This window comes from Limulus polyphemus, unplaced genomic scaffold (genome assembly GCF_000517525.1).
Source record: "Limulus polyphemus unplaced genomic scaffold, Limulus_polyphemus-2.1.2 Scaffold652, whole genome shotgun sequence".
Taxonomy (NCBI): Eukaryota; Metazoa; Arthropoda; class Merostomata; order Xiphosura; family Limulidae; genus Limulus; species Limulus polyphemus.
Genome location: NW_013666262.1, coordinates 217,186 through 228,448, shown reverse-complemented (window position 1 = coordinate 228,448; position 11,263 = coordinate 217,186). Strand labels below are relative to the sequence as shown.

The 11,263-nt window shown below is 34.0% G+C and overlaps 1 protein-coding gene across 1 annotated transcript in view; it reads left to right on the top strand.

Moving 5' to 3' along the window:
• The window catches only part of LOC106459720 (cytoplasmic FMR1-interacting protein-like), a 252,512-nt gene that overhangs the window by 51,341 nt on the left and 189,908 nt on the right, over nt 1–11,263 (top strand). The window contains exons 6-7 of the mRNA XM_022386248.1: nt 1,265–1,342; nt 4,477–4,524. Of these exons, the coding sequence (XP_022241956.1) occupies nt 1,265–1,342; nt 4,477–4,524 (126 nt within the window). The remainder of the gene's footprint in view (nt 1–1,264; nt 1,343–4,476; nt 4,525–11,263) is intronic.

Genomic DNA, 11,263 nt, shown 5'->3' with positions numbered 1-11,263 from the left:
TTAACATAACAGCAAATGTACAACATTTCGACAAGGTTTTGTCAGGTCCCTGATGATGACAAAACGTTGTCGAAACGGTGTACATTTGCTGTTATGTTAAACTTATGTTAAAGTTTTTCTTCATTACCCATTATTAGTCTCAAAATGGGTTCCTCGTCATCAAATTTGAATACTTATAAGATATTTCAATCTGTGTAATTGAGTAGATCACATTAAAATTCTTTTTAACATTGGTTATGCCAAATTGAATTTTGGCATGGCATGTAAGCAGAGTATCGACCTAAGAGCAAGGAAAGCACGATGATGGAGAAGTGTCATGATGGTTTTGCATCTGGTGAGTCTGAAACTGAGTGGGTTGGTCTGTATAGGATTCTTAGACCTTTGCTAGCCAGAGCAACCCAATCCTAGCTCTGGTCAAAGCCTCCATAGAACATTGGTGATGGATGATGTACACCAGTAGGAGCTATCTCAGTAGTAGGTGGGATGATGTGTACCTAAAGATGAAGTGGACTAGGGTGCGGTATTGAATCTTTCTGAGGCAGGAGGTGTACTACAGAAACAGCCATTGACCATCGAAGAGCTTAGGGTCTTGTATAGCTGTTGGATGAACTGCTAATGGCAATTTGATTCTTTGTCACATTAGATCAGGGACTGATCACTTAGATAAGAGTCGAATTCTCTGAGAGTGCCTACAATGCTGTTCCTGTAATGTCAATAGCATCTTGGTCAGGCTGTGGCCCTAGAAGTCATAAGGGAGAGGTTCTGGCCACAATTTCAGTTCCACTTGAGTGAGATGAAGAAAATTTCCTCAACATTCAAGGATACAGTAAAGGAAGACTGACCATTTCTGGAAGCATTTCAGACAGGTAACCATACAGCTGTGCACTACCCATTCTTAGACAAATTTGTGAAAGAGGTATGCAGTGAAATGATGAGACACCACATTTATGTGAGAAACTTTAGCCTTACTTAAGAATTTCAATGAAGAAAAATTCACAAATAGTGAATAACTTATTAATTAATATTCTGGATAATAATGGGTAATTAATTGTTATGGTATTTCACCTGTTATCCAAACACTGAAAGTATTGTATTAAGAGGTGATTAAAGAATATACATCAAAACCAAACGAAGTAGTCAGAGTTGCTACATACATCTGTGTAGGTTTACAACTATTATTATCAGTTGTTGATCAATACATTAGTTATTAAATTAAAATGCTCTTTTTCATTTATTTAAAATGTTTTGATGTGTAATTTTACAGTACTCTTGGAAGTTGATGCATCCAACAGATCATCATCAGAATAAAGAATGTCCTTATGAAGCTGAAGAATATGAGAGGGTGAGTTGTAAACAACACTTATCAATTTTTTTTAATTTTCTGCCAGCTCTAAAGTGTAGCTTTTTAGTTGCTAAGAAATTATCTCTTGAGAATACAATTAAACAAGTCTTATTTCTCTCCTGATTTTCCTTCTTTGTCTTAATGATTTGTTATTACAGACCTCCATTCATATCACATGTTATGAGGTCATAAAAGGATTGGAATAACTACTAATGAAGAAAAGTTTTGAAAACAACTACAGGAAAAGTTTGAATACCAGTGGATAGAACATATAAATTATTTACATAAGTGTAAAATTAATAAAGTGGTATGAGAAGTAATTTATGGTTTTGAGAGTAAATGATTAGATGTAACTTGTAAGGAATGACAATGGAATTTAGTGGGAAGTTTACAAGACTTAGGAATAAGCCAGAGATCTGGGATTTTTTTATAGTTTCATTAGACATTCGTTTTTTTCTTGAAAATGTTATCATGTTAAATTATATTTGTTAGAAAAGTATGTCAATTTTCTTCTATGGCAAATCATCGGGTAAGCTTTATCCATCTGTGTCTGGGGTGGGTCAAAATGCACATTATAAACTTTTTAGAGTAACATTTAAAATTTAATTAAACAACCTTATTTGAAATATACATCAAAACATGGTTTATAACTAAATTTTTGATATTATTTAAGCTTTAATTTCTTAATTTGAAAAGGAAATATTTAATATATTCTCGATCTTCACTTCTCTGTATCACACGACACTTTTTCACTTCAAATTGCCTGTTTTATATTTTTCTTCTATTCTTATATAGTCTAAGTATCTGATGGATTATATATTTATGCTGTAGATATATCCAAACTTAAATGAAAATCTAAAGCCTTTTAAGCTTCTTGCTTTACTGAGATATATGCAGTAAAGTGAAACTGCCATGCCATGCACCTACTAACACATCCTGTCTTTTGAAATATCTAAATAATTGTCTGTAACATTTGCTGTTGGATTATTTCAAATCAATAAAAAGAGAAGATTACAGCTTAGTGAATGCTATGAGGCTAGGAGCATTCACATGACAAGTTTTGAAAAATACATTCTCAGTTTCATTGTTTGCCATTGTAGAAGCTCAGCTCAACTAGCTATTGGAATTATTTTAACCCATTTATAGCTTAGTCAGAATGTCAGTTAAATTTCATTAGTTTAAGGACATTCTGTTGTTTATGTGTGGCATTATTTTGTATAGTAAATATTTGAATTTTAAAAAAATTATTTGTGAGAGGACAATATCATTTAAAAAAAAAAGAAGTAGGCCTAGTGAATATCAAAGACTTTTTTCTTATGAGAACAAAAGCTTTAAAACAACAAGATTCCACACATGTGCATTAAATTTCTTGTTTTTTTATGTTTGTTGTTATAAAAGTAACCCAAATGTAACTTCTAAGTTAGATGAGAAAAACGTAAGTGAAAAAAATTTACACAAGTTTCTTATGATATCATGCACATTGCACAGCATGATTGTTTAATTCAACATACATTCTGTTAACTTGATATTTTTACACAAAGCTATGCAATAAATATATATCGCTGTGCTCTAAGAATGTCTAAGTGCAACAGTAAAGGAAACATTATAATGACACATGATAATCTGACAGAATCATAATTAATAGACTAGTTCCTAAGCAACTGTTCAAATGCATTTGTGATGTATCAACAGTAGCAGTCAAAATTGAATGCTTCTGCCACTGTAAAAGTTTGTGTCTGCTAAACAGTTGTAACAAATGGAGGGAAAAAGAGGATTGGATGGGCTAGTAATATGCAAAGGCATTAGACTAAATCATAGTTGATAAATTCTTTCCACAATAATCAGGATTTGACTCTTCAGTAATATTCTGCAAAGGATGTTACAAAAATAGTGATAAGGAAGCTAACAACTAGTTCTAAAACTGCTTATCTCAGATGACAGGAAAGCTTGTTTTTTGTGTGTTTACCATGCAAACTAGGAACAGAAATTACTGGAGATGATACATCTGGTGAACTGAGTTTTGTTTTGTTTTGATGATAGAATTATAATCTGGAGAAAACTTCATAAGAATTGTAATTCTGTTTGTGTTGTTACAACAATGTAAGTTGCATGAGGTGGCGAAAAAAAATTATAAGGATCATTCTCATGGCAGGTTTTGTGTTGTTTGAGTCATTTCAAAGATGATTAACATTATAAGTGTATCTCTGTGTTAATTCTAATATCTAGTAAAAATTTCTGCCTTTCTACTGCACTTGTATTGTTTTAAATTGCTTTGGAGAACATGAAAATAACCTTAGTAATACTCTTTTGTCAGCACAAAACTGGATATGCAGATTCTATGTTATCATAGAAATGAAAGATCGACTCAACAAGATATTAAGTGAGAATCTAAATAAAGAGGCTAGTCAGTGTGTGTTATACCAGTGACAGATTTTGAGAATCATTTCCACCCTTTATCTGACTGACAAATGTATAACTGTGTGATACATAGTTGCTGAAGTGTAACAGCAAGTGACTATGTTATTATAAAACTCTTCATTATATTAAATTTTAAGTGACTGTGTATTTATGGAATGATAAATTTAAGCAACTGAGCCCATTAGTATATTCCTTTATTGGGGTGGGGTACGAGTGCACTGAAGCAGTTCACTATGGTTATCAATTGTAAATTTGTACAATATTTTTTTGGCTTATCTTTCTTTCTTCCTCTACAAAAATCACTACATTTTACTTCTTAAGTACTGTGTAAACTGTTTCCTTACTCCAGCAAATCCTTTATTTGTTTCATTGTTCTAAGATTTGGTATGTCAGTTGTACTGAAGGTTTTTAACTTTGTGTTTGTAGGAACTATATTTCTTTTTTTTTTCTGAATAAACATACATCATAAGAAACTCAGATTTACTGATTGTTTTATTTATTGTAAATTTGGTCATCTGCAAACCTTGTTCTGCATATTAAGTTGGTTAACAGGAATCTGTTTTAACAGATTGGTGCTTAAGTGCTTAATCTACTTTAAGTGGATTTGCATAAAGAATGAGATTTACAGAGTGATTTACTTTATTTGATTCTATTTGTGCTGAAAATTTTAAGCTTTAACAAAAAAATGTCACCTTGCTAATTGATACCTATTTTAGGCAACTCGATACAACTACAACAATGAAGAAAAATTTGGATTGATTGAGGTGAGTACAAGTATCATTCTAGAGCCTATTGTATATTACAATTTGTTATTTTATCAGCTGAAATTGATGGGACAATGGACTTTTAGTTTCAAGTATACTGTAATTTACACTCAAGGTTTTTAAAGAATTAAATTTATACCATAATAGTTGTTTTGAGAAACTAATATCAGCATTAGTCTTGTAAGTAAAACGTATTTTGGAAGTACTTTATTTCATGGAGTAATCTTTTGTGTTTAATTTAATGTATCATTTGCTATATAGTTGCCCTGTACAGCACTAGTCAATACAATAGGTATTACAGTAAAACAGTAATTCTGAGAGGATAACTCATTTCGACACACACACAAATGCTATTTCCCTTGTGCATCTACCTATGAGACTTGCATGTCAGTAGCCTTCCACTAACTCCCACCTAATTTCATATGTTTAATTTGAATTGGTTGGTGCATGATGATGTCATCATGTGACAATAGCCCTCCACCAAGGTGGAGACAACAAAACCTTGATCCACAGGAACTCTGCCTATGCACTTCCACTCATGATAACTTCATTCCATTTCTTAACATTACATTGAAGAGATATGTTCAAGTTTCTTGTTTAAGTTCAATATGCATTCGTTAATGAGACTTTGCTTTTCATTTTACATTGGCTTTTGTTTGAAAAGCATTGATTATTATCTTCAATTCTCAAATGATGGTGACTTCTATATAGTACTCTTTGAATGACAATGTTGAATACACATGCCCTTTTTCTATTATGGCTTCTAGAGGTTTGTTGAATGTTGGGGATATTACAACATTGTTCAGTATCTTGTGGATTACCACGAGCTTACTGGGCCTCTTATTCCCATTCCTTCATCCAACTTTCTTTCTCCTCAGTCACAAATGTCCAATTTGACTATGAATTTAACCTGATTTGTTTTGGGCAGTGCCTTACCATTCAAGGAATTACCTTTATCTTCCAGTTTCTTTCTGGTTTTAATTTTCCGGTGTGTTCCTTCCCTTATATTTTGCCTTTATACTTTAATATTGTCTGTTCTTCACTTCATGACCCCACTTCTTGGGATTATTTTGCCTTTCCTCCTTGCTTGTTATTAGGGTTTATACTGTTTCCTTTCCCTAAGAACTCCTCATTCATACCCAAATACCTCGTGTTCATGACAATTTTGTCCTGACTTGATGACATTCTAACTTTCCTTTCTACATTCCCTGTCTTTGGTATCTATTTAGCCTTCTTAGGGATCAGGCCCTTTGTCTTCTGTTTCACTCTCTGGTTCCCCATTTTTGCAACTTCGTCATTCTCTCACCACCCTACTGTATTTTCTCTGATTCCTCCAATTTTTGTTTTTGTTCTAAGACAATCATGCTCCAGCAGGGTTTTCAGTAGAGGTTTGTTCCCTTGTCTTTGTCAGCTTAGCCTGTTCCACTATTTCTGCTCTCTCCATTTTTACTTAGTTATCCTGCTAATGTCCTCATTGGCTTGATTTGTGTTCCTCTTTACTGCACACCTTCCTTCTTCTCATATATGTGGTCTTCATTAGGCTTGCTTTCTTTTCCCAGATGTCTTCTGTGGTATTCATTTCTCACTTGAGACCTGGATTCCATTTGCATGAATTCAGTCCTTCTTATCTTCCCAGGACTTTCTTCTTTTTCATCCTTGCCCTTTGACTCCTGTTTCTCATCTGGATCAGTCTACATCTACCCTTTGCATTCCAGGTTCCAGGTCTTCCTCTTTTTCTTGTCCTCCCACTGCATGACCACTGGTTCATTGTTCTTCTTGTCAGTGACAATACTGTCATACGTTAGGCCCTGTGGTTACCTGTTTCTTCCACTTTACCAGCTTAGTCTTAAGTTTCTGCCATGCCAACAAATGTTTTTCATTTTCTCTCCCATAATTTCTTTGTCTACTTCTCTCTATTCCTCTTCTCATTTCTCTTTCTTCTTTCTCTGACCATATCTATGGTTTTTTTAACCTGGTTTGTGATTGACCATGATCAACGTGCCCAGACACCTTTCTACACATCCCGATTGCCTCATTCTCCAGATGTTTTCTACATTATGTCTATGAGATTTGTATTTTCAATTCCTTGATCTTCCCTTTGACATAGCATCAGCTCCTTTTGTACTAATTTGTACCATAAGGGCCTTCATTTGCCATTTTCATGACCTGGGGATGTCTTTCCTTTTCTCAGACAGTTGGTTTCTCTTGGCCCATTCTCAGATGCTTTCCTCTTCTTACACCTCTTTCAAAATATCCAAATATTTTCTCATTCCCACTCAGTATTTGGAAAATCTGGACATTTTCTTCATCTATTGTCTCAGCCAAGCTCAGCCTTCTCCTTTTTTTCCTGCAAGCTATGGAATATATAGTTACCAGATTCGATGACGAGGAACCCACTTTGAGACTAATAATGGCTGGAGACGGCTTGAATGGGTAATGAAGAAAAACTTTAATATAACAGCAAATGTACAACGTTTCGACAAGGTTTTGTCATCATCAGGTACCTTTATTCTTCTATATTTATTGGATGTGTCTATCAACTTCTCCTGTTGGTTTATTATTCGTTGGATGCTTGCAGGCTATTTCACATTTTTTTGTATCCAATTCATCTCCTCCTCATTTTCTTGCTTCTCATTTCATTGATACTTGGACAAGATTCTCCAGATAGGCATATGGACAGTTTCTACCAAAATGCATACTTTAATCAACCGACCTTCTTTGAGATGGGTAATTGTGTTTCCCTTTAATTTCTTTCTCTTTTCGTCAAACAGGATCCTGTTAAGTGTATAGTGTTGACTCCAGGTATGTGCTTATTTCTCAATTTTACAAAATCCCCATCAATCCAGGATAATGGAAAATGTTCAGCCCATCCATCCTGGCTCTAACAGTGCCCACTGTGAAATGGGGTGTTCCACAAGACCACTTGAGATATCCTTGTGTTATACAAATTTACTCAGTTGTCCATTCCAGAACATACCAATTCTTTGAACTAATTTTGAAAAATTAAGCACCAGAGAAGTGGCTACCCACTTTTCTGGCTCACACTTGCTTGCTTTTGTGAATAGGGTTTTGCCGTCACCCATTGCGCTTTCTTGGTAAAACTGGTAGTCCAGTGGGGATTCAGACACTTCTCTGGGCCTCCCCAGTGCAAATTCTCCCTCTTCAGTCTTGTTCAAGCAGAGAACAGGAGTCCCTTGCCACTTACATTCCTAGCTGCTGGGTTGGTGGACCATGGAGAATCTTCACTGGTTGGACTTGGCACAATATGGCGAAAAGTAGGGCAGTGGTGACAGTGTCATTGTAGTACAGGTCACTCCTCACACAATTAACCCTGCTGCAATGGGTTTCCCTTTAAACTCCTTCTATGCAAGTCACTGAGGTACATTCAAAATTTAATTAAACAACTTCACTATCAAAGTACGTCAATGAAATTAACATTATAATGTATGTTATAAGTGGAAGTTTTATGTTATGTAAGTTTTAATTCCTTTATTTTAAATGAAACCTTGAAAAAGTACTTAAACTTCAGTTTTATTCTTAGATGATGCACAAGCATTCATAAATCTGAACTTTCACAATCTCTAACTTGAATCAGACAACTACAGTGTCTATAGACATATGTCTAAATAAAAACTACATTTACTGTGCTACTTACATGTGTGTGTTCCAAAATCCCAATGTTTCAAAAAATAAATTTTGCTAACCCCTGACCAGTGTTCTCTTTGAGCTGTGTGGCCACACAACAACCAATCAAGTGCTGCACATTTCATTATTCTAGCCGCACACATCATCAGTAATGGTGAAGAGTCTCAACACATTGTCGGCCTCAATGACCCTAGCATTCAATAGGCCTAAAGTCCAAAAAACCAACTGGTAGCATTGCAAAGTGGCCTAAAGATTCAATAGGGTCAATGGTCTAAAAATACATCCCCCCTCCCCTATTAAAAGAAATGGTAGCACACTTCTGCACATTGCTTTGATATTAATGATGCACATGAAAAAATTTGAGGGAACATTGCCCCTGACTGTTGCTATGACCACCTTCTATACTTAGCCTTGAGATGTACAGCCACATGTACTTATTTGATGCACATGTTTAGAAAGAGCTCATATAAGAGCTTGCTATAGTCTAACATTGGTTGTTTTGAAATTGGCACACAGTGTTTGTCATCAGGTAGATGTAATTTCTAGTAGTATGGCTGTTGTTTGTTTCTTACCTAAATATGTTATATGCAGTTGGAGAGACAGTTCAATTTATTGAGGTTTTACTTTTATATTTTAGTTAATTATGTATTATTTATGTTTCAAAATGCATAATTGAAAGGTTTAAACATTTTTCAAATATATTTCAAACTTTGCCTTAGTTCTCAAGGCTTATGATATTATGTGGGTACAAAATAATTTTGCCAAAAGTGTGCTGACAAAAATACTGTAGTATGCCTTGAGGGCACCATTGACTTGTTTTGAGATGAATAATAAATGGTGAAGGACAGGAAAAGAAAAGAAAATATTAAAAATTAAGTATATGTGAAAAGGAAATGACCTGAAATTACAGATATAACCAAAAAATAATAATTTAAGATATTCTACAAAAAATTAAAAATTATGTACATTTTATCTTTCATAATTTTAGACATTTCATTGCACTGTTTTTTGATGATAATATCTACATTTAGTGATATGGTAAAGTAAAAGTAAAATGAAATATAAAAATTTACCTTATCAAAACTTTCAATATTTATTTAGGAGCAGGGCCAGACCTAGAGTACAGGGGACCTGGGTGCAAGAATTAATGGTGCCCCCCCCCCCCCCCTGCTACAATGTGCTACAATATGCATGAGAGAGAGGGAGATTAGAGACAAAAAAAATGTAACCACGCATTATGCAACTGAAATTCAATTTTAATTATGACCTCCCAGTCTTCAAACATAAAAAAATGGAAGCAAATGTAGTAATAACCATGAAAAAGAAAATGTACTTACAAAATGCTAGTTCAAGTGAAATTAAATTTTCTTGCACTATCACTGGCCCACTTTTCTGTCAGGTTTTCGAAATTGCAACGTTTTGCTTCCTCTCTAAATTCACAAGACAGCCAAGTCTTGACTCATTGTTGATCACAAATATGATATTATTAATTCCCTTTTACTGAAAAAGAATTCAGCACTAGCCACTGTAAGTGGCAAAGTTACGTAAACTTTGAGAGCTACAACAACGTTTGAAAAACTGCATCATATCCACAATTAACCAAAAACCTTAATAACTATACTTTGCATTTCAGTATATTTCTTTTCTGTCAGAATATTTTTTAGAATTTTTAACTTGTCTATGATTTCAGGATATTTGAATGAAATTTGAAAATCATTTGCTGCTTGCTCTAAGTTTTCATTGGAGCAGTTTTGTTCTATTATATACTGATGAACTTGAAGCGATCCATTATTTTGGGAATATTACTAAATTGCTCTTGAAGTTGCATCAGTGTATTATCAACCAGCATTTTGAAGAATATAACTCTGAAATGCTGTTCTGGATCACAAGGCATTTCATTGTCAGAAATTTCATCATACTGTCTTTTTCTTCTGTGTAGTCTCTTAAATAGAAAATTAGGATTGCCACAAACTTTTTCAACAGCTGCCTTTGCTTCTTGTAGTGGAGAGTCAAATCTAGTTTGTCTCAGTTTTTCAATTTGTAATCTAATGGCATTTATCAAAGAACTTGTCGATTTCAAAGTAGGGAAGCTACTTTGCAAATGTTTATTAATTTTATTTATGATACTTAATAAGTCATATCAAACAAGTAATGAAAGGAGAAAAGACAAAAACTGAATGCTTTCAAGCAAACAATTTGCTTCAGAGACAGCTACATTATCATTACATGTTTCAATAATTTCACTTACCGCATGAAACCAGACAGCTTTGACTGGGTCAGTACATGCCTCCCATCTTCTATCACACAAAGGTTTTATACTTATCTTCAAATGCTTACATAAAATATTTCAAAATTTTGTTGATGCAGAAAAAAAGTGTATACAGTCTTTGTAAAATTTCATATAATTTTTTACAATACAAACTGGTTGCTGCTCCATCACATAGTAAGAGAGTAAAATTGTGCTGCACAGAGTAAATGATAAGCTAGGTCATTGATATGGAGAATTCTTGCTTGCACACCTTTATACCTGCCCTTCATAGTGGCAGCATTATCATAAGCCTGACCACAGCAGTTCATAATGTCAAGGTCATGCAACTTCAATTCTGAATTTCCCTTAGGGTGAGAAATGTGACATATTTTCTATAGGCATCCCCTCTTCTCTATTTTATTCACCACCCCTCCAATAAGTACAAAATTTAATGTTAAATACTCAGTATAAAATTGTCATTGCTCAGACAAACCATAATTTTTATATTCTTCAATCTTGTTTGGTTACAGAACTATTAAATAGAAGATCAGACCCCTCTTGCCACACCCACTTGTCACATCCTCTCTTTCAGGATATTTTAATAGTTCTCTTGTACACTTAATACTATATTATGTGTAACCAATAGAAATCTAAGGTTTTCATCTATCAAATGGTGTATTATATTACATTGTTTTCTAAACAGAGAATTGTCAATTTCTCAGTTAGTACAAGCTTCATTCCACAAGAAAGATAGCGATTGGCTTAGATGAATTTGTAATAGTTCTTGTCGCATAGTTATAAAGCCAGAAAAATTGTGATAGTTAGGGGAAATTTTTTCTGATTTTG